General features: G+C 49.1%; 1 protein-coding gene across 1 annotated transcript; it reads left to right on the top strand.

Moving 5' to 3' along the window:
- Positions 1–276: 276 nt before the first annotated feature.
- Positions 277–3,293, top strand: LOC129398278 (putative uncharacterized protein FLJ44672). The gene is given in 2 exon segments (XM_063606146.1): positions 277–959; positions 961–3,293. Coding segments are annotated over 2 exon segments (777 nt in total). The 5' UTR covers positions 277–360; the 3' UTR covers positions 1,139–3,293.
- Positions 3,294–24,498: the final 21,205 nt, after the last annotated feature.

The raw sequence follows: 24,498 nt of genomic DNA, 5'->3' as shown, positions 1-24,498 counted from the left end.
GAGGCGTGAGCCCCTGCCTCATACCAGCTCCTCCCACACTGAGAGAGGTCAGCGTGAGCCCCTGCCTCAACAGGCCACCGTGAGGGAGGAGCAGGGCCGCACGCAGGCTGCCGGAAGGCAGGCAGGGACTTGGCCCCGGGAGGCCGCGGTGGGGCGAGAGTTTGGCCTGGAGACGCCCCTGGGAGGCAAGAGCAGGGCCTGCAGACGCTCTTCTCCAGCCAGAGCTGGGACTGTACAGGCCACTGGGAGGCAGGATGTGGGCCTGAAGAGCTTGGCTGCAGAAACTTCGGGGTCTACAAACGCTGGCGAGAGCTGAGCCAAAAGAGCTTGCTTGCTGGGAGGCAGGAGCTGGGCCGGGAGATGCAGCCAGGAGGAACAGCTGGGCCTGCAGAGGCCGCCATGCGGGAGGCAGAGGCTGGGCCTCCTCAAGTCGGCCTCTCCAGACCCACTTGCAGCCTCCCGGCGTCCTCTCCGGGCCCAGCTCTTCCTCCCGGCTGCGTCTCCAGGCCCGACTCTGGCCTCCCAACAAGGTCTTTGGACTCAGCTCCCGCCCAGCTTCCAGCGGCCCTGATAGGCCCACAACTTCCTGAAGCCAAGCTCCCCAGGCCCAGCTCAGGCCTCACGGTGGCCTCTCCAGGCTCAGCTCCTGCCCTCCGACGGCGTCTCCAGGCCCCAAACGGCCTCCGGTCGGTGGGCTCCTCTAGGCCCAGCTTGGGCCTCCCGGCAGCCTCTGCAGGCCCAAATTGTCCTGAAGTCGGCCTCTCCAGGCCCAGCTCCAGCCTCCCGGCGGCCTCTGCAGGCCTAAGTCGTCCTCAAGTCGGCCTGGAAGTGGGCCTGGAAGAGCTGCAAGTCGGCCTCCCCGGGCCCAGCTCCGTCCTCTCGGCGGCCTCTCCAGGTGCAAAACTTCCTCAAGTCAGCCTCTCCAGGCCCAGCTCCTCCTGCCTCCCAGTGGCCTCTTTCGGCCCAGCCCAGCTCATGGCTCTCGGCGGTCTTCCCAGGCCCCGCTTTTGACTTTTGGTGGCCTCTTCAGGCCCAGAACTTGACCTCCAGTCGGCCTTTGCAGGCCCGGCCTCCTGCCTCTCGAAGGCCTGCATGGGCCCGGCCTTGGCCTCACAGCGGACTCTCCATGCCCAGCTAGCTCTCGCCTCACTGCGGCCTCCCCAGTCCAAAGCTCCTGCCTTTCGGCCACTTCGGCAGGCCCAGCTCCTGCCAGCCAGTGGCCTCTTTAGGCCCAGCTCATTCCTCACAACGGCCTTTCCAGGCCCCGTTTTTCCCTTCCGGCAGCCTCTTGGCCTCTAATTTTTTTATCTTTTGTGTATAAATCCCAAAATATGGAATTTTGGAATATTTCCTCCATTATATAAATATTTTGGTAGGTAATTTATTTGGAGTGAGTTTCTGCACCAAGCCCGAATTTTTTATTTTATTTTCCTTATTATTTGGTGTTAAACAGGTTTAATGACGGTCATGGCAACTTTTTGGCACAATGAAAAATATCGCCCATGATCAACGTGTTCTGTTCTGGGGAAGGTGGCAAGGGCAGGGTGAATCACTTTCTTAAAAAGTACAGCTCAAGTTGGGAGTGCAGAGGGAATGGGGAGAAAACCCTCCCACCGCCTGTGTCGAAGTGCAGGAGCCCCCACCCCCATACTCACCTGAGTCCAGCCCCTCTGGGGAAAGAAGGGGTGCATGAACTCCCCCTATTCCACAGGCACCTCCCTGTGGCCCAAGGCCCTCTTCACACTCCATCTTGTAGCCCCAGCAGGAGCTATTTTCCGAAAAGTGAAAAGCTCTGAAGGTCCCACACTTCATGGTATGTACAGGGGCTCGGAGGAGGGAAACTGCCCAGCTTTCCCCCAGCACAGCAGCAGGGGTAGGGGGTATATATAAGAGGAGCAGGCCTTGGCCAGGCGTGGTGGCTCATGCCTGTAATCCCAGCACTTTGGGAGGTGGAGGCAGGCGGATCACGATGTCAGGAGATCGAAATCAGCCTGGCCAAGATGATGAAGCCCCGTCTGTACTAAAAATACAAAAATTAGCTGGACGTGTTAGCGTGTACCTGTAATCCCAGCTACCCAGAAGGCTGAGGCAGGAGAATGGCGTGAACCCGGCAGGAAGAGGTTGCAGTGAGTCAAAATCGCACCACTGCACTCCAGCCTGGGCGACAGAGCAAGACTCCGTCTCAAAAAAAAAAAAAAAAAAAAAAAGAGAGAGAAGCAGGCCTTATTCCGTCCCAAACTGAAAGGATTAAATGGCTTTACCCGGGAGAAGATAACCGTCCTGCCCTCCATTGCTACCCCCACATAATGTCCATGTTCTCAGGGGGTACTGTGAGTCCTGGGATCTTCTTTGGGGTTGCCCACCTGCCTGTGGTAGTTATGGAGGGACCCAGGTGTTGAGGCAGGGCTGGGGTGCCCCTTCCAGTCAGGCTGTCGAGGCCCCAACTCTGGGGCAGAGGCAGTGGCAGGGCAGCCAGGGTTGCGCCAGAGCCTGAGCAGGGTGAGGTGGGGTCAGGCAGGGCTGGGAGTCAGGGCAGGGGCAGCAGCAGTGGACCCGCTATGCACACATCTTCTTCTTCAAGGTTTGTGTGCAGAACATCCTGCCCATGCTGCCCCAGCAGCTTCAGTTGGCACCTGCCCCAGTCCAGCCTCTGGGACCCATGCAGCGGCTCCCAACAGCCCTGCACCCACCACCAGCATCCGTTTCACCTGCAGTGGAAGATCCATGAGGTGCCCAGAAGATCATGCAGTCATCAGTCCCACGGAGCAGCCCGTGAGGCTGAGGCTCCTCCCACTGGACTGCCCCCCAACTGGCACCACTGCTGCCCCTGCCCCTACTCTCAGCCTCATGTGACTCTCGGGCAGAGGCAGTGGTAGGGCAGCTTCAGAGTCTGAGCCAGGTGAGGTGGGGTCAGGACCCCCACAGGGCTGGGAATCAGGGCAGGGGCAGAACAAACCTTGGAGGGGAAGATGTGTGTATAGTGGGCCTGGAGGGCGGCTGTGGCCTAGTGGACAGGAAGAAGCAGTGGGCCTGGAAGAGCTGCATGATCAGGGCCGGCACTGGTCCAGGGCGCATGCAGTAAAGAGGAGAGCGCCTTCTCGGTCTCCAGTTCCCTGAGCCCGTCCTCGGCTTCTCCACCTGTACAGGCAAAGGGGAAGCTGTCCCCATCACACATGGCACACTTGGGCTGCAGATGGAGCATCTTCTCATCTTGCATTTGGGCATGGTGGGGTCCTCCAGTGCGGGATCCATGTCCGTGGGGTTCCCTCTGCCCCGACCCCCAAAGCCCAGTCAGTTTCTCCTCTTCAGGCTCTGCCCCCCGGGTGGCTCAGCCCAGCTCCTGCCTAGGAAAGCCTTAGTGTTGGGAGGGACCGCGATGACTGAGGGGCCTGGTAGCTCCAGGTCGCCCACACTTTCAGGTCTCTTGCACCAGAAGGTGGCAGGATCCTTTGGGAGGAAACAGGTCGCCTTGGAAGGCGTCCCTGGGCCCCCACCCCCAGAGGTAGGGGCCGTAGGGGGCCCGCTCTGCTGCCCTGACCAGACTCCTGGGCTTTGAAGGCTCCTGGGCCCAGTAAGAAGGAGGTGGGTGCCAAGGTTGAGGAGGAAGCATCCGAGTATGTGTAGGAGGAGGACGGGGTGGGACCATAGACTTTGCCAAAAAGTGCAGGTGGATCGGGGGACCCTGGGGGCTCAGGATCCAGCAAGGGGTGGTAGGAGTAAAGGAGGAAGGAATGACAGGTGCAGATACCTTCCCACCAAAGCCCTTGTTGCCCTCTGGTTCCTCCCCAGAGTTGTCCCCACTCTCAGTCGGTCACCCACTCCTTGAACTTGAGATCAGTGTCAGTGGTGCTAAAGCCGTCATCAGCAATGACATCATCACCCCCTCTTCCTCATGGATGACCATGTGCTCCTCGTCACTCGCTATGTCCTCACTGGCCATGTGCTGGGAATGAGCAGATCAGGTGGGCAGCAGCAGGGCTGCCCACTGGTCACCCCTCCCTCACCAGGGGCTGCAAAGTGGCCTGGAGCTCCATACTGAGTAGAAGGCTTTGGCCCAGAGTATGATGCAGTGCCAGACACCACCTGTGTCAGTTCCTGTAGTGCCTGACGGTCTATTTCCCTGCCGTCCAGGCTGTGTGTACCCCCTTGTGGGAGAAGGCTTGGGCCAGGCTGAGCCAGGTTCCCTGACTGTGTGCAGCCGTTCTGCCCCCACAGAAGCTGCTCCTTGGTATCTGAGCTCAGGAGTGTCTGGGCTGCAACTGACAGGAGTTCAGAGGACACCCCAGGGGCAGTGGCAGTGCCCGTCTCTGATATGCTTCGCTCCCACGAGCCCTTGTACACTCCTGCTAGCCCCTGGCTTGTGGGCTTGGCCTCTGAGCTGGACTTCTTTCGGTCCTTGTTGCAAGTGGGCCACCTTCACCTGGAAGGCCAGGTCGTGGTACTTCTGCATCTCATTGGGCCCCAGGGTGTACCACCACTCGCTCAGGATCTGGCTGATGGTCTGGTTATCCTGGTAGGGGTGACCCTGGTGCGCCCTGCCAGGGCCTGGTGCCGCTTGCTGAAGATCGTGACCGCCACTCATGGGCCACCGGATGTGGTCCTTGTCCCATTTGTTGGGGCTGCGTCCATCCTTCTCAGAAGATGAGTCCTGTTCCTTGCACAGGGCACTGAGGGACTGGGCCTGACATCATCTGAATGGTAGAGGCAACTGGGTGTCAGGAGACATGACGGAGAGGAAAGCATCATCGTGGTCATTCTCTGTCTCACTGTCCAGCAGGGACTCCCCTGAGGGGCCGAGGGCTCCTCCTCCATGGTGAGAGGTGGGCTTTTACCAGGTTCCACCACCCCCAAAGTGTGTGGGGTTCCGGGCCCTGGGCTTTCAGGGCAGGTGGCTGCAGGGGGCTGCCCAGGGTCAGCACTCCCTGTCCCACCTGGTGGACACTCGTGAGCAACAGCTGCCGACTTGGCAGGTTCTTTGCTCTGGTTGGAGGCCACTGAGTGACTGGCAGGTTGCTGGGCCTCACGCGGCTGCAGGGAGGGGTCAGGAAGGGGACAGAGTACCAGGAGAACACAGCCACAGAGCAAGGTTCCACGTTCCTCCACACAAACATGCTGATGCCACCAGAGGCCTCGCTGGACGCAGACATCAGGGGCCTGTGGGCCAAGTACATGGTCTGGGCAGGGGGTTCCTGGCAGGGGCTCACACCTCCTCAGCCCCCTCCTCAGCCGAGGCAGCTTGGACCCACAGAAGGGGGGATGGGAGGGGAGCACAAGACCAGGCCTCAAGTTTTGTTTGTTTTTTGTTTTTTGTTTTTTTTTTTTGAGATGCAGTTTGGCAGGCTGGAGTGCAGTGGTGCGATCTCAGCTCACTGAAACCTCCACTTCCTGGGTTCAAGCAATTCTCCGGCCTCAGCCTCCCAAGTATATGCAACTTTACTGCTGAATATTATATATTTTCCTATGCTTTCATGTGATTAATTAGCATTCTTTTTTTTTTCTTTTTGAGACAGTGTTGCTGTGTCGCCCAGGCTGGAGGGCAGTGGTGTGATCTTGGCTCACTGCAACCTCCGCCTCATGGTTTAATTGATTCTCCTGCCTCAGCCCCCTGAGTAGTTGGGATTACAGGCACCCGCCACCACTCCTGGCTAATTTTTTGTATTTTTAGAAGGCGTGGGTTTTTGCCATGTTGGCCTGGCTGGTCTTGACCTCCTGACCTCAAGTTATCCACCCTCCTCGGCCTCCCAAAATGCTGGGATTACAGGCATGAGCCACCACACCCAGCTGCTTTCTTTCATTTTTACTTGAAAAACTCCGTTAAGCATTTCTTTTAAAGTAGACCTAGTGCTCCTGAATTCCCTCAGCTTTTTTTGTCTAGGGAACATGTTATTTATTCTTTCTTTCTGAAGGATAGCTTTGTCAAATATAGTATTAGTTGCTGGCAGTTTTTTTCTTTCAGCACTTTGAATATATTCTTCAATTCTCTCCTGACCTGCAAAGTTTCTTCTGAGAAATCTGCTGATAGTTTAATGAAGATTCTCTTGTTGGTGTCATGCCACTTTTCTCTTGCCTCTTCAACATTTTTAAAAAATCTTTGACTTTTGACTATTTGATTATATTGTGATTATATATATTTGGTTTTAACCTCTTTAGGAATCTTTAAGCTTCATGCACTTGGATGTCTAAATCTTTCCCATGATTTAGGCAGTTTCAACCATCCTTTCTTTAAATAAACTTCCTTCTCCTTTGTCTACTTTCCTTCTCAAACTCACATGACAGTGGATTGCCTAATGGTGTCTCGATGGCTTTCTTTTCTCTCTCTTTTTTTTTCGAGATGGAGTCTTGCTCTGTCGCCCAGGCCAGGGTGCAATGGCATGGTCTTGGCTCACTGCAACCTCCCACTTGGGCTCTGCAGCCCAGCCTGTCTTGTAACCACTGCCTCCTCAAAGTGACACCTGGCAGATGCTTCTTCCCTTTGAGGGAGAATCATCGTTGTTGCTTCATCGCTTCTAAGACATTTTGTAGGACATGGACAAGTTAAACAGAATGTGCTTTCCCCCCTGAGGTCTCGCTGTCCCACAGGCTCCTGGGAGAATGCCACAGGGGCCATGCACTGGTCGAGCTTCTCTGTAGAACCCAGGGGCTTCAGCCCAGAACATAGCGTCTAGCCCTAAGCCTAGAGCAGGGAGGGAGTCCCGAACTTCTTCATTCACAGACCACCTCCAGAATTGTTATAACCAAAGGAATCCTGTTATTTCACTTAAATCAACATGTTATTTTGTTTTCACTCACTCCTGGCTTTCTCCTTGTGCCGAGCCCATGTATCCATGCAGTCATATTCACAGGCTAGTTATGTTTTCCTTCTTACACATGAAAATAAATGCATAACTGGTAGAAGCTCTTCCATGTTTCATATAAGCTCTCACACAGGTAAACTCTGGCCTTTGGTAGTAGCCCTGGAAAGATGTTTGCTGGGCATCTGCTCACTATGGCGGGGGTGTCCAAAGAGTGCTGGGGCTCAGCTCAGCAGACAGAGGGGCTCGTTTCCTGCCTCATGCCCAACACCAGAGACTGATGCTGGCCAACTCACAGGTGTGCCTCTTCTGGACAAGGGCCACCACTGACGGGGTTGGCTGCAGGGGCCTCACTAGGGCCGCCAAATGCTTTAAGAATTAACACTCAGGCTGGGCATGGTGGCCAATGCCTGTAATTCCAGCACTTTGGGAGGCCAAGGCAGGCGGATCACCTGAGGTTGGGAGTTCAAGACCAGCCTCACCAACATGGAGAAACCCCTTCTCTACTAAAAATACAAAATTAGCTGAGCATGGTGGCACATGCCTATAATCCCGCTACTCAGGAGGCTGGGGCAGGAGAATTACTTGAACCCAGGAAGTGGAGGTTGCAGTGAGCCTCGATCATAGCATTACACTCCAGCCTGGGCAACAGAGGGAAACTCCGTCTCGAAAAAAAAGAATTAACACTCAGGCCAGGTGTGGTGGCCAATGCCTGTAATCCCAGCACTTTGGGAGGCTGAGGTGGGCGGATCACTTGAGGCCACCTGGTTTCAGACCATCCTGGCCAACATGGCGAAACCCCGCCTCTGCTAAAAATACAAAAATTAGCTGGGCATGGTGGCGCATGCCTCTAGTCCCAGCTACTTGGGAGGTTGAGGCAGGAGAATCCCTTGAATCTGGGAGGCAGAGGTTGCAGTGAGCTGAGATCACATCACTGCACTCCAGCCGGGGTGACACAGTGACACCCTGTCTCAAAAAAAAAAAAAGAACACTCACTCCCAGGGCATGCTCCCTGCATGTAACCAGGCTGCTCTCCCTCTGCAAGCTTGCACACTGACCCCTGGGCTCCCTTCGTGGGCACAGGCCAAGAGAAAGTTTGTGGCCTGAAAGAGCACTGGCTTGGGGACAGGCCACCCAGATCTCAGACCTATCTCTGTACTCAATAGCGTGAACAAGTTAGTAACCCTCAGCCTTGATGTTCTCATCTGGAGCAATTTTTAAAAATTTTTTATTGGCGGGGCATGGTGGCTCACGCCTGTAATCCCAGCACTTTGGGAGGCAGAAGCAGGTGGATCTCCTGAGGTCAGAAGTTTGAGACCAGCCTGGCTAACGTGGTGAAACCTTGTCTCTACTAAAAATACAAAATTAGCTGGGTGTGGTGGTGTGCACCTGTAGTCCCAGCTATTCTGGAGGCTGAGGCATGAGAAATGCTTCAACCTGGGAGATGGAGGTTGCCAAGATCATGCCATTGCACCCCAGCCTGGGCAACAAGAGCAAAACTCCGTCTCAAAAAAAAAAAAAAAGGCTATATATATATGTATATATATATATATATATATATATGGCCTCGTTGTAATTCCTCATGTCCTAGCATGCTTCTGTTTGGGTGTGTTTGGAGGGGTGTTACCTGGATGAAACTCTGGGAGATGCCTCTGCTTTTTGGGCTGCCCGTGTATAAATCTTTCCATAAGGGGAGCACTCAATAGTGTTTATTCACCTCCTCCACCCCAACCCTCCCAACCAATTTTCATTCCTCTTTTCTTCCTTTTCTCTGCTCTCACTTGGAGGGTGCCTGCCAAGTGTAGGCACAATCAGAACACCCCGGGCAAAGATGATTTCCCTTTTCTTTGGATAGACTCACTGGCAGAGATAAAATATACTCACTAGATTCAAAAAGATATTTGTGCACACATGTTCATAGCAGCATTACTCACAATAGCCAAAAGGGGGAAGGAAGCAAGTGTCCATCAACAGAAGAACGGATGACAAGTTGTGGTCTATCTAGACAATGAAAGATTCTTCAGCCTTAAAAAGGATGGCAGGCTGGGCACGGTGGTTCACATCTGTAATCCCAGCACTTTGGGAAGCCAAGGCAGGCAGATCACTTGAGGTCAGCAGTTTGAGTCCAGCCTTGCCAACATGGTGAAATCCCACCTCTACTAAAAATACAAAAATTAGCCATTAACCAGGTGTGGTAGTGCACGCCTGTAATCCCAGCTACTCAGGAGGCTGACACAGGAGAATCGCTTGAACCCAGGAGACAGAGGTTGCAGTATGCCAAGATCATGCCACTTCACTCCAGCCTGGGGGACAGAGCCAGACTTCATCTCAGAGAAAGACTCTGTCAAAAAAGAAAGAAAGAAAGAAAGAAAGTGTCCAGCCTGGGCAACATGGAGAAACTCCATCTCTACTAAAAATAGAAAAATTAGCTGGGTGTGGTGGGCACCTGTGGTCCCAGCTACTTGAGAAACTGAGGTGGAAAGATCACCTGAGCCCAGGATGCAGAGGTTGCAGTGAGCTGAGATCGTACCACGCCACTGCACTCCAGCCTGGGCCACAGAGCAAGACCCTGTCTCAAAAACAAAACAAAACAAAAAAACTAGAAAGTGAGTGATATGGATGTGGAATTGCTGCAGCTGTCCTGGAGACATGCCCTTTTGAAGGGAGACCTATGTCAGGAGACTGAATTCTTCATTGGCTGCAACCCCCACTGCTAGGAGGGGCCCACCTGGAAGTCCCCATGCTGCTACCCTGCAATTCCATACTTGGGCACAGTAAGCACAGAATCAGAGATGGGACAAAGGACAGCATGGCACACTGGGGAGCCCTGAGCCTTTCTGATGGTTACCCTGTCCCCAGGGGCCCCTTTCCTGAGGGCACACCCAGGTGTGAACTTCACTCAGCACAGGCCAGCCCCTCCAGGGCAACCCAAGCCCCTCCCTACCCTGCTAGAGAGACAAATGGTGGAAATGGGAAATTGAATGGAGAGCCAAGGGGACGGGACCAGGATGGGAAGAGGGGAGGAGGCTGGGCTGATAAGTAAGAATTGTAGGGACTAAGGACATTTTCCAAGAAATTTTCTCCTAACTTTAATGTAGTTTAGGTAACAAAATAATATATGAAGTATCAATATTGACATCCTCAAAGAGGAGGAAGCTGCACATCAGAGAGCTAGTATAACCGCACAAGGCTGCACAGCAGAGACAGGATCAAAGCAGGTCCAGCGAAAACTCTATAGGCCTCCACTACAGACCCACTTCAGAAATCCACGTTCTAGAATGTTCCAGAACCGATCATGTAACACAGGTGCCAAAGTACAACTGAAAAATAAACTTTAATGTCTTGAGCTCTGCCTTTTTTTTTTTTTTTTTTTGAAACAGGATCTCACTCTGTTGCCTCGGCTCGAGTACAGTGATGCAAACATGGCTCACTACAGCTTTGATAATCTCCTGGGCTCAAGCAGCCTTCCTACCTCAGCCTCCCGAGTAGCTGGGACTCCAAGCAGGCACCTCCACACCTGGCTAATTTTTAAAATTTTTTGTAAAGATGGGGTTTTGCCATGTTGCTCAGGCTGGTCTGGAACTCTTGGTTTCAAGCAGTTTTCCTGCCTCAACCTCCCAAAGTGCTGGGATTACAGGAGTGAGTCACTGTGCCCAGCTAAGACCTGCATCTTTTTTTTTTTTTTTTTTTTTTTTTTTTTTTTTTTTTTTTAGAAATGAAGTCTGTGTTGCCCAGGCTGGTCTTGAACTCCTGAGCTCAAGTGATCCTCCTGCTTTGGCCTCCCAAAGTGCTAGGATTACACGCATGAGCTATCGCGCCAAGCCAAGACCTGCATCTTAAGAGGGGGACTTTAGACTGCAGGCCTCTTGCTTGCAAGTGAGATATAATTTTCCCAATCCATCCAGAAAGGTCCTTGTATCTTATATGACTCATACTAATTCTCAGAGAGTGATCATCACATTAGAGACTCTGGAGTGTACCCTGCTCATAACCTTCCTTCTGCAGAAAAAAATGTGATTCAGCAGAAAATAATGCACTATCTACACACAGCACACACTTCCTGGTTATCAGATTCTAGCCTTTTGTTGTCTTTGAGCTACTTTACAGCTCTGTAAATTGTAGGCAAATGATATATTGCCCTGTCTAGTAGAGGTTCTCCCTCACTCTCTTGTTGAAAAACCAGTTTCCACTTGCACATTCATTTCACTATTCCTGACCTGTGAATGTGACTGTTCTCAGCTGCCCTGTTGAGCTGGTTATAACGTCACCTGGCCCCCTTATGAGTTAAATAAAATGGTTAATACCTATTCATTTTCTATCTATGTGAAAGTCATAATTTCACCTTTTTTTGAAAATGATCTTGCAACACTTCCTTCATCAGGTGTTTATGACAGCTCCTTTAGGCCAGAAGAGGTGCTGGGGTCCCTTGCAGGGCATCCCATGAAGTGGAGTTAAGAGCAGCCGGCAGGTAGCTTCTGTTCCCCAGGGCAGTCTCTGAATGGGAAGGGAGGCAAGGGGAGGAGGAAGAGAAGAGGGAGGGGTTCTGCCCAGTGGATGGGACAAGGTCTTAGCAAGACCTAGATGCTTAGGCTGGGTGAAGTGGCTCATGTCTATAATCCCAGCACTTTGGGAGACAAAGCAGGGGCATCACTTCAGCCCAGGAGTTCTATTTCAGCCTGGGCAACAGAGAGAGACCCCATCTCTACAAAAAAACAAACAAACAAACAAAAAAAAAAAACAGCCCGGCATGGTGGCTCATGTCTGTAATCCCAGCACTTTGGGATGCTGAGACGGGTGGATCATCTGAGGTCAGGAGTTCGAGACCAGCCTGGCCAACTTGATGAAACCCCATCTCTACTAAAAGTACAAAAATTAGCCAGGCATGGTGGTGGACGCTTGTAATCCCAACTACTCAGGAGCCTGAGACAGGAGAATCATTTGAACCTGGGAGGCAGAGGTTGCAGTGAGCCAAGATCGCACCATTACACTCCAGCCTGGGCGACAAGAGCAAAAACTCCATCTCAAAAAACAAACAAACAAAAAAAACTAGGTTATCTCTCTGGTTAAGCTCCTAGCCAGCTATTTGACCTTGAGTTTTAACAAGGTCTTTAAGTTTTAAGGGTAAGAAAGTGTGTCAACCTCTTTAAGTTTTGAGGATAAGGAAGGGTGTCAAAACTAACATTTATTTCCTGAGCTCTTGTTTGTCTTGTCTGGGGTGAGGCTGGAGAGGTGGGATGATTGACCACGCTGGACAAGAAGCTAGGTTTCAGCAGTTAGGCAGTCTACCTGGGATCAAGGCTCCTGATGGCGATACTGACAGTAATAACAAGAGCAGCAGCTACCATTTCTTCGGCACACATATGCCCATATATATTATCTCATTTAGTCCCCACCACTGCCTGGAAAGAAGGATTAATCTATGATCCCATCATTCAGACAGGAAGACAAAGGCTCAAGGTCACACCACATAAATTCCGGTTCTAAATTTAGCCAAGTAATAAACCCTTTATTGCACTGCCTTCGCCTCCTAGATGTGACAGGGCAATCCTTTGGCCATTGAATCACTTTTTTCCTCACCTGTAAAAGAGAGAGAATTATTACTTTGATCATCACACATAAAGGAATGCAATGGCAGATGACCAAATGCCATGTGGTTTCTTGAGCTGGATTCTGGAAAGGAAGAAGGGACATTAGTGGAAAAGCTGGTGAAATCCCAACAAAGTCTGGAGTTTGGTGAATCATGTTGTACCAACGTCAGTTTCCTAGTTTTGACAAATGTGCCATAGTTGCGTGAGATGTTAATGGAAGGCAAACTGGTGAAGCATGTAAGAAAACTTTCTATATGATCTTTGCAATGTTTCAGTAAATCTTTTTTTTTTTTTTTTTGAGATGGAGTCTTGCTCTATCCTCCAGGCTGGAGTGCAGTGGCATGATCTCTGCTCACTGTAACCTCTGCCTCCGGGGTTCAAGTGATTCTTCTGCCTCAGCCTCCTGAGCAGCTGGAACTACAGACGCGCACCACCGCACCAGGCTAATTTTTGTATTTTTAGTAGAGACGGGGGTTTCACCGTATTGGCCAGGCTGGTCTCGAACTCCTGACCTCGTGAACCACCCGCCTTGGCCTCCCAAAGTGCTGGGATTACAGGTATGAGCCACTGTACCCAACACTGTTTGTTTTTTTTACAATAAGCCTATGATACTTTTATAATATGAATGAATATATGTTTTCAAAATTCATTTTTCTAAAAAGATAGGCTGAATCCATAAAAGAAAAAAAATAATGGACCAAAACTTAGAGAAAAGATAAGTACTGGCTGGGACTCAGAACTGTGGCCAGCCCTGGGCTGATATGTAGTTTGAGCAAACCACTGCCCTTCCCAGAGACTCGCCTGTGAAATGGGGGTGGGCAGAAGTGGGCAGGGCAGCAACTAAGGATTGAGCTGAACTGATGACATCTCAGGCTCTTCCCAGCCTTAGTAGCTCAAGATTTTGAGGCAATCTGGATTCCCACACCTGGTTAGAGAAGCAGATTAAGTAAATGATCTGGAGTTTGGAGTTCTCTCCCTAAGAGGATAAACACCACAATATTGATAGTCCAGGCAACAAGGCCAAATTCAACCCAGAAGAATGTTTTAGATCACACCATCTCTCATCAATCCCTAATTGAACTGGAGGTATTTAACTCTTTCTTTGCCATTTTTTATCTTCCATTCTAAATCAGTCCTTCTCAAACTAAAATGTGCATACAAATCACCTGTGAATCTTGTTAATATGAAAATGCTCAATCAACAGGTCTGAAGTGGGACCTGAAATTCTGCAATTCTAACAAGCTCCCAGGAGATGTCAGTGCTGCTGGTCCCCAGACCACTATTTAAATATCAAGTCTCAGCTGGGCACAGTGGCTCATGCCTGTAATCCCAACATTTTGGGTGACCAAGGCAGGAGGATTATTTGAGCCCAGGAGTTCCAGACCAGCCTGGGGAACATTAGTGAGACTCTGTCTCTACAAAAAATACAAAAATTGGCCAGGTTCGGTGGCATGTACCTGTACTCTCAGCTACTCAGAAGGTGGGAAGATCTCCTGAGCCTAAGAGTTCGAGGCTGCTGTGAGGTGTGATCGCATCACTGCACTCCAGTCTGAGCTACAGAGTAAGACCCCGTCTCAAAAGGAAAAAAAAAAAGTGACAAAGCAGCATCCCTTTGTCACAGAGAAAACCTGGAAACTCCATTGTACTTCACGGAATTACTAAAAAATGACACCAGACCATACAGGCTGTCTTCCCATTAACTGTTTTTCTGTTTGTTTTTGTTTTTGAGATGGAATCATTCTGTTGCCCAGGCTAGAGTGCAGTGTCTCAATCTCAGCTCACTGCAACCTCACCGCCTCCCTGGTTCAAGCGATTCTCCTGCCTCAGCCTCCCAAGTAGCTGGGATTACAGGCACACACTACCACACCTAATTTTTGTACTTTTAATTGAGACGGGGTTTCACTATGTTGGCCAGGCTGGCCTTGAACTCCTGACCTCAGGTGATCTGCCTGCCTTGGCCTCCCAAAGTGCTGGGATTATAGGTGTGAGCCACTGCACCCGGGCCCTATTAACCTGTGACCTGTCATTTCTCTCTTGTCTTTCATTACTACTTGCTTGTTGTCTACCCTCTGTCCCCTCCACTGCAATGAAAATCCTTTGAAGGCAAGGACATTGCTGGTCCTTGCTTCTGAGTACATATTTAACTTTTTTTTTTTTTTAGAGATGAAGTCTCACTCTGTCACCCAGGCTGGAGTGCAGTAGAGTGATCTCGGCTCACTGCAGCCTCTGCCTCCCAGGTTCAAGCGATTCTCCTGCCATAGCCTCCTGAGTAGCTGGGACTACAGGCACGTGCCACCGCACCTGGCTAATTTTTTGTATTTTTAGTAGAGACGGGGTTTCACCATGTTAGCCAGGATGGCATGTAGTCAATCTTAGAATAGTAAGAATGAAACATAGGTATATTCTATGGTTGTTAGATGGAGTACTCTGTAGACATCTATTAGGTTCAATTAATTGGTCACATGACAAGTTTAAGCCCAGATTTTCTTTGTCAGTTTTCAGCCTTGATGATCTGTCTTAACACTGTCAGTGGGGTGTTAAGGTCCCCCACTATTATTGTGTGACTAAGCCTTTTGTAAGTCAAGAAAAATTTGTTTTATGAATCTGGGTGCTGCTATATTGGGTACGTATATGTTTAGAATGGTCAGGTCTTCTTGTTGAATTAAACCTTTTACCATAATGTACTGCTCTTCTTTATCCTTCCTGATTGTTGTTGGTTTAAAATCTGTTTTATCTGCTATAAAAATAATAACTCCTGCTCTTTTTTGTTTTCTGTTTGCTTGGTAGATCTACTCTATCCTTTTACTTTGAACCTGTGAGTATCTTTACATGAGAGATGGGTGTCTTGAAGACAGCAGACTATCGGGGCTTGTCTTTTTGTCCAACTTGACATGCTATCCCTTTTAAGTCGGGCATTTAGACCATTTACATTCTGGGTTAGTATTGATACATGAGATTTTGAGACTGTCATTATGTTGTTGGCTGTTTATTTTGTAGACTTAGTTGTGTGGTGGCTTTACATTCTCTGTAGGCTATGTCCTTGAGTGTGTTTTTGAAGGAGCATGTTTCAGTTCTCTGTTTTCATGTTTAGCACTCCTTTAAGTACTTGCTTATCTGAGAAGTATTTTATTTCTCCTTCACTTATGAAGCTTAGTTTGATGGGACACAATATTCTTGCTTGGAAATTATTTTCTTTAAGAATGCTGAGAATAAACCTTGATTCTCCTCTGTCTTGTAAAGTTTCTATTGCAACGTCTACTGCTAGCCTGATGGGGTTCCCTTTATAGATGACCTGACCTTTCTCTCTAGCTGCCTTTAGGATTTTTTTCTTTTACTTTGACTTTGGTGAATCTGATGACTATGTGCCTTGGGGATGGTCATCTTGTGTAGTATCTGTAGGGTTGTCTGTATTTTTTGAATTTGTATGTTGCCCTCTCTAGCAAGTCTGGGAAATTTTTCATGGACTATGTCTTCAAATATATTCTCCAAGTTACTTCTCTTTTGGGAATGCCAATGAAATGTAGATTTGGTCTTTTTACATAATCCTATATTTCTCAAAAGATTTTATTCACTTTTTAATTCTTTTTAAAAAATTTTTGTGGGGCTGGGCATGGTGACTCACTCCTGTAATACCAGTACTTTGGGAGGCTGAGGTGGGTGGATCACCTGAGGTCAGGAGTTTGAGACCAGCCGAACCAAGATGGTGAAACCTCATCTCTACTAAAATTACAACAATTAGCTGAGCATGGTGGCAGGTGCCTGTAATCCCAGACACTCAGGAGGCTGAGGCAGGATAATTGCTTGAACCTGGGAGGCGGAGGGTGCAGTGAGCCGAGATTGTGCCATTACACTCCAGCCTGGGCAACAGAGAGATACTTTGTCTCAAAAAAAAAAAAAAAAAAAAAAATGCTGGGCCTGAGCCATCACGCCTGTAATCCCAGCACTTTGGGAGGCCAAGGCAGGCAGATCACAAGGTCAGCAGATTGAGACCATCCTAGCTAACATGGTGAAACTCCGTCTCTACTAAAGATACAAAAAATTAGCTGGGCGTGGTGGCGGGCGCCTGTAGTCCCAGCTACTCGGGAGGCCGAGGCAGGAGAATGGTGGGAACCCGGGAGTCAGAGCTTGCAGTGAGCCGAGGTCGTGCCACTGCACTCCAGCCTGTGCAACAGAGCAAGACTCTGTCTGAAAAAAAAAATTTTGTCTGACTGAGTTGATTTGAAGAGCTAGACCTCAAGCTCTGAAATTCTTTCTTCAGTTTGATCTATTCTGCTACTGATGCTTCTAATTTTATTGTAGAATTCTTGAAGTAAATCTTTCAGTTTCAGAAGTTCAGTTTGGTTCTTTTTTTTTTTTTTTTTTTTTTCAGACAGAGTCTTGCTCTGTTGCCCAGGCTGGAGTGCAGTGATACAATCTTCAGCTTACTGCAACCTCCACCTCCCAGGTTCAAGTGATTCTCCTGCCTCAGCCTCCCAAGTAGCTGAGATTACAGACGTGTGCCACCACGCCCGGCTAATTTTTGTATTTTAGTAGAGACGGGGTTTCATCATGTTGGCCAGGCTGGTCTCAAACTCCTGACCTCAAGTAATCCACTCGCCTTGGCCTCCCAAAGTGCTGGGATTACAGGCGTGAGCCATCACACCCGGCTGGTTCTTTCTTAAAATGGCTGTTTAATCTTTCAGCTCCTGGATTGTTTTACTGGGTTCCTTGGATTCAACTTTCTCTTTGATCCCATTGAGCTTCCTTGCCATCCAGATCTTGAATTTTATTTCCATCATTTCAGTCATCTCAATCTGGCTAAGAACCATTTCTGGGGGACTAGTGTGTTTGTTTGTAGGTAAGGGGGCACACTGGCTTTTTGAGTTGCCAGAGTTTTTGCATCGATTCTTTTTCATGTGTAAGGGTTAGTGTTCCTTTAACTGTGATGTAAGTTGAGTACAGTCAGTTGGCTTCATTTTAGGGTGTTTTCAGAGGGTCAGGAGTATGTACAGAATGTTTATTTGTTGCTTAATCTTTGCCTTAGTTTTCACAAGTGCTGTGTACTGGCAAAATATTTTTGTGTTGTATTTTCCACCGTGATCCAGTAGGTGGCACTTAAAAGTGTTAGCCAGCGGACAGGCAGATAGGCTTTTTTCTCAGCTGCACAGCTCTTTTGTGTTTTCCTCAAGTTAGCATAGTGCTCTGTAGGGGGTGGGGTAGAGATGACCCCCTCACCTTGTCCACTCCTGAGCCTTGGAAGAGCCCCCTCTGATCACTGACTCCACGCCTGTGTTTCTTTTATTAGGTGTTCTTGTCCATGGGGCTTCCTCATGCAGGGGCCACAGTTGGCAAACAGGTCATATCCTTTCTGGAATGGCTGTACAGAGGGAGGCACAACCCACTCCTCCACTGACCTGTGAACTTGGGCATCTCACTTCTTTTAGTGATGCAAGAGTGAGGATTTCCCCACTGCTTGGGCACCACCCAAGCCAGCAAGAACTGCTTGGCTAGGAGTTGCAGGGATGAGTGGGGTCACCTAATCTGCTGTCCAGCTGCTTCCCAGGGGAACATGGGGTTGCCCCCACCTGCAGAGTTCATATAAATGCAGGACTGCTGGGCTGGAAGCTCTAGCAGGTGTGGGCTGCTGGCTGTGAGCAGTGGCAGTGGGTGGAGTCACTTGCCATGCCATTAAGGTGTTTCCTAGGGGAACAAGAGACTGTGCTTGTCAGCAGAATTCAGGCAGAAGTGGTACCACGGGGCTGGAAGCTCTAGCAAGTATGGCCTGCCTGGCTACAAGTGGCGGGGATTGGGTGAAGTTGCCTATCCTGTTGTTTGGGTATTTCCTGGAGGAACAGGAGACTGCACCTGTTGGTAAAATGAAAACAGAAGCAGGACCATTGGGCCAGAGGCTGGTGCTGAGCTTTGTCTAGTGATTTGGGGTGGAGCAATCTTACTGCTCTTGGGTACCATTACTCTCCAGTCCTGTGAGCTGGTCTGTGTGGCTGGCAGGTTTAGCTGCCTTGACCGCTCAGCTTGCTCCCTGCTCCTGCCAAGGAGGGTGTAGTTTGCCCTGGAGGAGCATGAAGATAGGAGAGGAGCACCAGTCCTCAGGACAAGGTCCTATGTGCTTTCACGACCTTTGCATCACCTGGCCCTAGACCCTCTCCAGCACCTGCCTCTCCACCTCGCTGTAGTCCCAGCTATTTGGGAGGCTGAGATAGGAGAATTGCAGTGAGCCGTGTTCTTACCACTTCACTCCAGCATGGGCAACAAAGTGAGACCCTGTCTCAAAAAAAAAAAAAAAAATAGGAAGCAAACTGTAAGAATTAAGAAATTTTGAAAAAGTAAAAAGTGTTTTTAGGAGAGAAATCAAAGCAGGCTGTAGAGTAACCTGCTAGAGTGATTAGCATGACTAAAAGAGAGACAGATGCTAACTATCAGAATGATGGGGGGAAAGGTCCTGAAGGCATTGTGGAAATCTTTTAGGCAACCCCTCTCATCATAGGCCCAGAGGCTTAGCAGGACAGAATGGCTCTGGGGGCCAGGCCTGGGCTCCTCTGCCTTGCCCTGCCTCAAAATGCAGCCCCTCCCTGCATCCCAGCAGCTCTGACTTTGCCTGAGGCTCAGATGGCCCCAGATACAGCAGGCTCAGTTCCAGAGGGTGCACATTTTAAGCCTTGGTTGCTTCCACGTGATGTTAAGCCTGTGGGAGCATAGAATAAAGGGTGGCTGAGGTTTAGCAGCTTCCACCTGGATTTGAAGATGTGTGAGAAAGCCTGGGTGCCCAAGCAGAACCTGTTGCAGGGGCAGAGCCCCCACAGAGAGCTTCTATGAGGGCAGTGTGGAGGAGAAATGTGGGGTTGGAGCCCCCACACAGAATCCCCACCAGGGCATTGTCTATTGGAGCTGTGGGAAGAGGGCCACTGCCCTCTAGACCCCAAAATGGTAGATCCACCAGCAGTGTTCACCCTCAGCCTGGAAAAGCTGCAGGCACTCAACTCCAACGTGTGAGAGCAGCCACAGGGTTGCACCAAGCACAGCCATGGGGAAGGGGCTGCCCAAGCCTCAGGAACCCTGCCTTGCGCCAGTATGCCCAGGATGTGAGACATGGTGTCAAAGATGAATTTGGAGCTTTAAGGTTCATTATCTGCCTTGCTGGGTTTCATACTGCATGAGGCCCGTTGCCCCTTTCTTTTGGCTGATTTATCTCTTTTGGAATGGGAATGTTTACCTAATGGTACAGCACCATTTTATTTTGGAGGAAATAACTTGTTTTTCATTTTACAGGCTCACAGCTGTATGGAAATTACCTGCAAGTCTCAGATGAGACTTTGGACTTTGGGCTTTAGAGTTGATGCTGGAACAAGTTAGGATTTTGGCGGGCTATTGGGAAGGGATGCTTGTATTTTGCAATGTGAGAAGGACATGAGATTTGGGGGGGCCAAGGGGACCCTAACTGGACACATGGTTTCAATTTTTATCATATTATTTTGTAAAACTACTCAGGGTTTATTTATTTATTTGTCTATTGCTTATCAATCAGTCAATTTTTAATGTGGCTTCATGATCCTAGAGAAACTTTAGACACTTAGCTTTGTTTCTTGTCTAGAAAATGCTCAATTCTATTTTGAGTCAGGGACCCCCAGAATCTGCATTGCCCTACAGTTTTTTTGTGGTGTAGATGGCAGGTAAATTTCTTCAGCAGACTAAGGCTGTTGATCTGGAAGACAATTTAACCTTGGGAAGTTGGGATGGATAAGATTTGCTGGCTTGCCTGAAAGGGTCTGCAAGGTTCAGTCCTGGGCCTCCTTAGGAGAGTGCTGCAGTTCAGGCCTGCATTTTCCCTCCGTTACCACTAGATGGAAGTGGTTTCTGCGATTTTTTTCCCCCAGTATTGGAAGCCAGCATGTCTGGGGAGCTGCATGTAGCACTGCTTATCTCGGTGGAAGGTGCTTGTCCTGGTGTCTGCATTCTGCAGAACAGCTGGTCTGTTGCTTTCCAGCTGGAGGTAGCTGCCCCCTGCAACCCAACACACAGGTCCATGCAGAGAACAGCAATCAGCCTTGTCCAGGCCTTGCTGCTTACCCAGTGCTGCCTACGCACAATTATATTCTGCCCTCACAGAACACCTCTGACATTGGTGTGGTGTCATCTGCAGTTTGCAGACCAGGAACTATTCGGTGGTGCTCAGGCCCTGGGCCTGTCTGCAGTGCAGGACCCCCAGGGACGTGGGCCACCTAAGCCAATGCAGGCAGGACTTGTCAGCAAAGACTCTTTTTCCCACAAGAGCCATGAAAAGCCTCTGCCTGTGGAGTTGGACCCCTGCCGTCTGCTGCCAGCTTCAGGCTCGCTGCAATTTGTGGAGCCTGATTTTATCTGCTCCTCCAACCTCCAACTCCCAACTCCCCTCCTAACCACTAAGTTACCTTCCCACCCTCTCATCATCTCCCCAGACTTTCCATCATCACAGCCTCTCAGGTTAACAAAGCTCTCTGGCCTCATGCCTGACTTCCTGCTCCACTCACTGCATAGCTGTGCTCCTGGAGGGAAAGATAGCCCACCACACACAATTGATAAAGGGCAGGGCTGAGATTTCAAATCAGGGCCTCTAGCCCCAATTCTCACATTCTCATATACCAACTACACCTCTCCTACTCTGTCCACACCTAAAAATGCTGCTCTAGTTCCTCTGTAGAAAAGTTTCTAATCAGCTGTCAAATCAGGCAGGAGTGGCACGTGCTGTGCCCACAGCAGACATGAGTAGCTGCTCACAGCAGTTGCTCTTCACCCCGCCTGGGGGAGGCCTCATCATCCTCATGATCATGCCCGAGAGGCTGCTTGGATATATTTGATGTGGCATGATATCACACTGACTGGTCATCCCTAGACTAAGGGCACTTCTCAACCCCAGAAGAATCCTCCTTGCTCCAAGTGTCCATTATCTGAAATCAATTTAATTACCTCTTAGAAAATGCTGCTTCTTGGGCAGGTGCAGTGGTGCATGCCTGTAATCTCAGCACTTTGGGAGGCCGAGGCGGGTGGATCACCTGAGGTCAGGGGTTCGAGCCCAGCCTGACTAACATGGTGAAAGCCTGTCTCTGCTAAATACAAAAAATTAGCCAGGTGTGATGCCCGGCGCCTATAATCCCAGCTACTTGTGAGGCTGAGGAAGGAGAATTGTTTGAACCTGGGAGGCAGAGCTTGCAGTGAGCTGAGATCGTGCCCATTGCACTCCAGCCTGGACAACAAGCGCGAAACCCCATCTCAAAAAAAAGAACAAGAAAATGCTGCTTCTATTAAATGTGCTACTAATGAGATCTTGGTCATATAACACAAGCAGGTGTTTCTCTGCCAGGAACATTTAGTAAATGTCTGTTCTCAGTGCCTCCTATTGGGATGTTAGCCCATTTTAATTGACCTCATTAGTAAATTCACACTCTAGGCTTAGACACAAGTCCAGGATACATGGGAGAAGGGACAAGTGTCAGAGCAGGACTGCAGACAGGCGTCTGCCGGAAGCTCCTGGAAGGTTGGAGCAGGAGACACAAGGAGTCTTTGAAAGGAACGGGGCAGGGAGTCAAATCCGGCTTCCACATTTATAAGCCTATATAATAATCTTATATAATCTTACATAAAGCCTATTGTTGCCAATACAAAGTTGTGTAAGTCCTGCTATTGGTAAACAACATCCATATCCCATAAGTCATTTAGATTTTAATGTGAACACTTGTGTTGTTTATTGTGATTTGTCTTTAGTCCCTGAATTGTACGTCCCATCCCAGTCAGGCTGTGACTGTGATCTTCATCAGCCTTTCTTTCTTTTTTGCCTGTTTTACTTTGAATATAGGCATCTTTTAAACAGAAAAACGAAGAAAGTTGTAAAATGAACTTCCATGTGCCCATTACCCAACTTCAACAACTCACAGCGATAGGAATCTTTCCCACCCACTCCCATCATTGCTCCAGATTGTGCTGAAGTAATTCCCCAATGTCAGATCGTTTGATCTGGAAATATTTTAGCAACATATACTCTTTTTTGAGACGGAGTTTCACTCTTGGTGCCCAGGCTGGAATGCCATAACACTATCTCAGCTCACTGCAACCTCCACCTCACTGATTCAAACAATTCTCCTGCCTCAGCCTCCCGACTAGCTGGGATTACATGCATGTGCCACATGTCTGGCTAATTTTTGTATTTTTAGTAGAGACGGAGTTACATCATGTTAGTCAGACTGGTCTCGAACTCCTCACCTCAGATGATCTACCCTCCTCGGCCTCCCAAAGTACTGGAATTACAGGCATGAGCCACCGTGCCCAGCCTTAGAATATACTTCTAAAAGATTAGTTCAAAAAAAAAAAACTTAGAATCACTCCCAAAAAATTAACCATTATTTCTTAATACCAGCCCATATCCAGGCAGTGTTCAAATGTCTCTGAATGTCTCTTTTTTCCTCAGTTCTTTTTCAAATAAGCTCCAAAGAATGTCTGCCCTTTGCAGCTGGTTGGTATGACTCCTAAAGGTGCCTTGTAATCTACAGGTTTCCCTCACATCTCTCTTTTTTCCTGGAAATAGACATGTGGAAAGAATGGGGTCATTTCTCCAGTATGCATGCCGATGGCATGCATCTGCCATGGTGTCCATTAGTACCCTCTGACCTTGTATTTCCCATGACTCGGTTATTGGATCTGAGGCTTCATTTAATTTAGAGTTTTTTGGTAAAAACACATAGATAGTTCTATTTCCACTCAGTGATCCATCATTTCTCTTTCTGCTATATTAATAGCAATTAAAGATTATTAACTATAAGATGGAGCACAATTGCTTCTTAAATCTTTTTTTCTTTTTTTCTTTTTTTTTTTTTTTTTGAGATGGAGTTTCACTCTTGTTGCCCAGGCTGGAGTGCAGTGGCACGATCTCGGCTCACTGCAACCTCCGCCTCCTGGGTCCAAGTGATTCTCCTGCCTTAGCCTCCAGAGTAGCTGGGACTAAAGGCACCCACCACCATGCCCAGCTAATTTTGTATTTTTAGTAGAGATGGGGTTTCACCATGTTGGCCAGGCTGGTCTCGAAATCCTGACCTCAGGTAATCCACCCACCTCGGCCTCCCAAAGTGCCGGGATTACAGGTGTGAGCCAACACACCTGGCCCTTAATTCTTAAATATTAAAAATTAAGAATAGAATTGCATCAATGTATTTATGTATGTACTCCAGGTTCAAAAAGGATTTGAGGCAAATAAAACACAAAAGCACCCCCAGAAGCCCCATAGCCAACTCACAACCCTGGATCACCATTTTACCCTATAAGCAGAAAGAAACGTCAGCCCAGAAAACCGCCTGTTGACCCTCACAGGCTTTAGGCACTAGCACTTCCTCCCAGTTAGAAGGGCATCAACAGCTGTGGCCATACTGGGATCTAGGGAGCAGGGATTGGGGCAGAGGCAAACATAGCAGCACACACCTGTAGATAAGGAGTAAATGATAAGAAGCAGAGGCAGCTAGGAAGAGACCTGGAGAAAGGAGAAGGAGGCAAAACAGTGAGCCTACGGAGCTGAGGAAGGCTTGGATCTCCAAGTACTGCTCAGCCAGTGTGGACAGGCAGAAGGTAAGGAAAGAGGTCTGTGATGCTGGGTGAAGGGAGTTCTTCGAGAGCCCTGAGCAGAGGCTCTGTGGTAAGTCTGATAGGGGTACCTGCATGGTTTGCACACCCCCATCTCCCCTGTCCTTCCGTGGTAGGGGCAGGGAGGGTTGCTTTAGCTCACTCCATGGCAGTCCACAAGTGGGATATGGATTTTTTCTATCTTCCCACCACTCCCTCAGCCACTGCAGGCTCTGCCTTCCCAATAGACTGTCTTGAAAGTTGATACAGCACCTCCCGCTTGTCATATTCCAATTTCCCACCACCACCCACAGGCCACTAAAGCTGGTTGGAATGTAGAGGCTCTATATGTCAGATGAAGCATAGAAGAGCAAAAGGCAGATTGATTTTTATAAGGGTAACAACTGTAAATAAAAGATTAGCATTAATGGCCTACAGCTTTGAAAGACCTGGTGGAATGGTCTCTCAGCTTCTGCTACCTGCAAGTGCTAGGTAGGTACAAGGAGCCACATGCCACATCCCAAAGAAAAGCATTGTCCTAT

Source organism: Pan paniscus, chromosome 6, assembly GCF_029289425.2.
Source record: "Pan paniscus chromosome 6, NHGRI_mPanPan1-v2.0_pri, whole genome shotgun sequence".
Classification (NCBI taxonomy): Eukaryota; Metazoa; Chordata; class Mammalia; order Primates; family Hominidae; genus Pan; species Pan paniscus.
Note: the sequence above shows the minus strand (reverse complement) of the source record. Positions and strands in the feature narration are given on the sequence as shown.